At 36.4% G+C, this 4,500-nt stretch overlaps 1 protein-coding gene across 1 annotated transcript; it reads right to left on the bottom strand.

Moving 5' to 3' along the window:
* Window positions 1-2,665: 2,665 nt before the first annotated feature.
* LOC145100772 (uncharacterized) lies at window positions 2,666-3,852 on the bottom strand. The gene is made up of 3 exons (XM_079037910.1): window positions 3,672-3,852; window positions 3,313-3,442; window positions 2,666-3,217 (listed from the first exon to the last, which is right to left on the bottom strand). The coding sequence occupies exons 1-3, from the start codon at window positions 3,808-3,810 to the stop codon at window positions 2,773-2,775; spliced, it is 714 nt and encodes a 237-aa protein (XP_078894036.1). The 5' UTR covers window positions 3,811-3,852; the 3' UTR covers window positions 2,666-2,772.
* Window positions 3,853-4,500: the final 648 nt, after the last annotated feature.

Below are 4,500 nucleotides of genomic sequence, written 5' to 3'. Positions count from 1 at the left end.
ATATATATATATATATATATATAGGAATCTAAGAGTCATGGGTAAACCGTAATCCATACACTTTGGGTTATGGTCCATATTCCATGTGGGCTAACTCTTCATCGAAATTTACATAAGCTCAGCCCATCATGGATCAATAGCCCAAACCATATATATCATTGATTTACATAATCAGTCCCCATTAATTTAATTAGTCTCTTTTGATCACTAAATTAATTCCAAATTAATTCTTGATTAATACTAATTAAATAATATGATTTCATATTAATATATTAGAACATATAATATATCAATAAATCATAAATAACCTCTTACTCAAATATCCATCCACAAATTGTCTTGGTTATATTCAACCCGAATGGACCATGCTACTCTCGGGTCAAGTACATACCAATTATAGTTATGGGCTTAGACACCTAATCCAACAGTCCTGAAACACCTTTCCCCTCCACATTTTCTTCATGTTTTCATGAATGTGTCGCAGACAAAACCAGTGTTCTGTACATGGATAAAATGTACCAATTGCTTGCAACAACCCCTGTACAAAAATAAACAATATTAGATGTAATGGACACAATGTATAATAAGAACCAAGTCCATTGAAATTACTTACCTTTGGTCTGTCAGATATAAAGGTAAAGTTGGAATTAGCTTGCAAATCAATGTCATCACCCAAGCACCTTAAGAACCAAGTCCATGAATTTATATTCTCAGCCTCTACGACATCATATTCCAAAGGATTTGTAAAGTTATTTCCATCAAAACCCTAAACATAGTGAAGGAGTAGTAATTTAAAAAAATGGAATAAAATGAAACAAGATATGTATTTAGATCTTACCACTACTGTGACTATCATTACAAGATAAGGCCATTTCATAAAAGTTCCATCCAAACCAAGATAATCTTTTTTACCAGCTAGAAGACCTTTCTTTACTGGCCCTAGACAGATGTAGATCCGATTGAAAGTTCTAGTCTCAGAAGTTGGGTTTGGCTCACTTTCCGCCTCTATCTTAACTATTTTCCCTGGGTTTTGAGTGCGGAGTTCTTGAACATTGTCTCTTAGTGTAGTATATTGCCCTACATAATCGCCCCTTACTTGATTCAATGCCTCTATTTTAGCCCTAAATACTTTCATCTTCGAAATATCTACTTGGTATTCACGTTGAAGTTGTTCTTGTAAAGCTCGTGTAGGGACTGTAGGGTTGCTTTCAATCTGCTGCATTATTTTCTTTGCCAAGAACTTGTAGGTACAAGCTTTCACATTTCTTATTTGTAGACATCTATGCTCTTTTTTCGTAGGTCCTGATCTCCCAGTCAACATCTTGTTCCCACTTGCAAGCATAAAGTACCCATGGACACTTGTTTTCTTCACTTCCATTATTACTTTGACTGGGCCCACATGGGTCGAGTTGACCAAGGTCTGGGATAGTACCTTTGCAAATAGCTCTCACTCTGTTTTTTTTTTTTCATTTTTTATGAAGTCTAGTTCCCTCTGTGTCTCTACAACATGTTTTCTTATTGCATCTTTCAATTCTTCAGATGAGGTGAATTTTTGGTACAGATAGAAATGATCACTAACTCTTGCTTCAATGTTTTCCATTGCCCTTCGGATTGCCTTAATTAACTTTCTTCTCCTGTTTCTCCCACCTTCATCAGATGATGACTCATATAAGAATACCTCATTGTTTACAACCTCAATATCATCAATTTCCCTTGTTCCTGTTTCCTTGACATTTGACCCTCCAAGATCACCCACCCACTCTATATCTTCATCAATATGTAACAAAAACTCAATCATGTCTCTCTCAGGTTCATCTCGGAGGTTATCTAAGTCTACTATGAACTCACTATCATCACTATCATCGGCATCATCTCTATCGTCACTTTCATAGGTTCTTCATTTAGAATTTCATCAAATTCATCAAATACACCTTTGGTCAGTTTCAATTTCTTTCCTTTGCACAACATCTGGTTTGCTTGAACCAATACAATCCCCTGTTTGTTTCAGTATCCTTCCATTCCAAAAATAGCCTTTTACTACACGAAATCTAACAGCTCCAAATAAAAAACAAAATTATTTGGTAAGGAATAAAGAAACATAATAGAGAACAATAGAGAGAGGTTTCTTTGTCTCGTTTCAATGTCGAGCGAAAAAAGAAACGAAGCTTCATATCTCACGTGTAAACTACAGAGGCACAAGGGAAAAAAACAAACCCAGAGAGACCGTTCTAACGGCTCTCATACAAACGGTTTTATGATCGGTATTCGATAGCAAGGAAATGTTAACTAAACATTAGCATATTACTTGTTTATATATTTTTGTTTTGATGTTTTGGCTTTGGCCTCCCTACCTTTATTGGCCGTGTTCCCCGGCCGTGTACATTGGATTAATTGCGTGAAGTTACTCGTCCTCTGCCACTTACGTCACATGAATATGGCACCTTTTGTTGCTATTAGCACCAACAACTTTGGGCAGAATATACCTTGCTAAGGGGTTGTGGCCTGTTGTTGCGTTGGGCTGAAATGTTTGATGAATGTCCTAAAAGAACAGGTGGTAAGGAACAAGACGGAGTTCATAAATCATGTTCACTTTCAATGATAATTGGACGGAACCTTTTTGAAAAACAAAAAATGCCAACAAGGTACAGTGAAAACAAACATTCCATTGTACTTATAAATTATGCATTTCTTACGACAGTACAAGCAAAAAAAAATGATTTCTATCGTATGAATCATGCTTAGAGAATCTAAGATCTGAACTTTTTTTACAAGTCAAAAACATGAACTAAATGATTGTTCTATCACAGCTTGGCTTGGATGATCATGATCTAGCTGATTCCACAAAAAGCCACTACTCCATAAGCCATCATCCGATACTGTGTCCCACCACCGTGCAACATCTTGAGCCAAGACACACGGATTTTGTTGCTGCTGCTCGCTGGTGATCACCGGACATGAGATGGCTCTGGTGTCTTGCAGCGTGGCTTGTGATGGTTGAATGATCATCCCACTATCGTTATCTTCTGATTCATGTAATGTTTCACTATGCATACTTCCTATAACTCCTTGTTCTTGAGTACTATTGCTAAATTCAGCTTCATACTTTCTCTTTTTCTCATTTTGCAATGGTTTTCCTTTCGTCTTGAAATGAGTTCTCCAATAGTTCTTTATTTCATTATCTGTTCTTCCTGGCAAATACCTAGCTATTGTGGACCATCTGCATATAACAAAACAGATAAATAAGGGTTTAGAGATTGCAAAATGAGTTACGCATGTTAAATTTGTGTGTGTCTGAAAGAGAGAGAAAATTACTTGTTTCCCCATAAAGCATGAAGCTCGATAATAATGCCTTCCTCTTGAGGCGATAAATGGCCTTTCTTAAGGCCAGGTCTTAAGTAATTCACCCAACGTAACCTACAACTCTTTCCATTCCTCTTTAATCCTAAAAGCCAAAGACAAAATTAAGAATATTAATGGCCAAAAAGAAGTAAAACGAGGAAAGTAGTGCATACCCATAATCTTTTTTCTTGATTTTATTTCATACCCATATTCTTTTTCGTGATTTTATTGCATATTCATAATCTTTTTCTTGAGTGTATTGCATACCCATGATCTTTTCTTTAAGGTATTGCACACACATAGCTTTTTTTCGATGAAGACATGAAGCATACCTGAGTAACCAGCTACGGAGCTCCATCTCCCCTCCCCGTGCAATGCAACATACTCCATAAGCAACTTATCTTCTGCCGGAGTCCAAGGTCCCTTCCTCCACCCTTCCTCCGCCATTCTCCACCCCATCATTCCTTCCATTTCTTTTCTTTTTTTTTTTTCCAATTTTTTTCTTGTCTCAACTCTTGCGACACAAATTGGTCTTTCACTTGGAACACCCCTCTTTAAATATCCTCTAGCCGCAGCAAATTTAGTGCTCCTTTAGTGATCTCACAATCCGAATGACACTCACCTTTTCATTTGCAAATCTAGTATGGGATCTTATTATCTTATTGTTTATATATAGAAGATAAGAAAAATCTATCAAATTGTATCCCTCCAAGTGTGGGAAAAATTGTTTCCTACCCAATAGGAATTAAGCAAGTGTCTTTACTACGTAAACATCAAAGAAAACATTCCTTACATGATGACTACTAAGTAAAGATTATGTCACATATTCAATGATAACAGAGAATCTAAAAGAAAGCACTGTCTTAATATAATACTACGTATAAACATAGTGGTTGTTGGTGTCTCCTTGAAAACGGCCTGTGTCCAATCCCTGGTTAACATATGTTTATACACGCTATCGTTCAACGGATATTGTACTTGCCTTTTTTGTTGCTGATGACATTAGTTTATAAGCTAAGATCGAAGCTTCTGGTTACTATTTCGGGTGGTGGAATGTTAGAATATTTAAAAGGCGATGAGTCAGCTAGCAGACACGTGTTGTGGTTAATAATTAATCCTCAATTATATGTACTATTAAGACATTGTTTAATGGTGTAGCTC

This window comes from Lactuca serriola, chromosome 4 (assembly GCF_051521515.1).
Source record: "Lactuca serriola cultivar US96UC23 chromosome 4, Lser_US96UC23_V15, whole genome shotgun sequence".
Lineage (NCBI taxonomy): Eukaryota > Viridiplantae > Streptophyta > Magnoliopsida > Asterales > Asteraceae > Lactuca > Lactuca serriola.
This window is presented reverse-complemented; position numbering and strand designations above follow the sequence as displayed.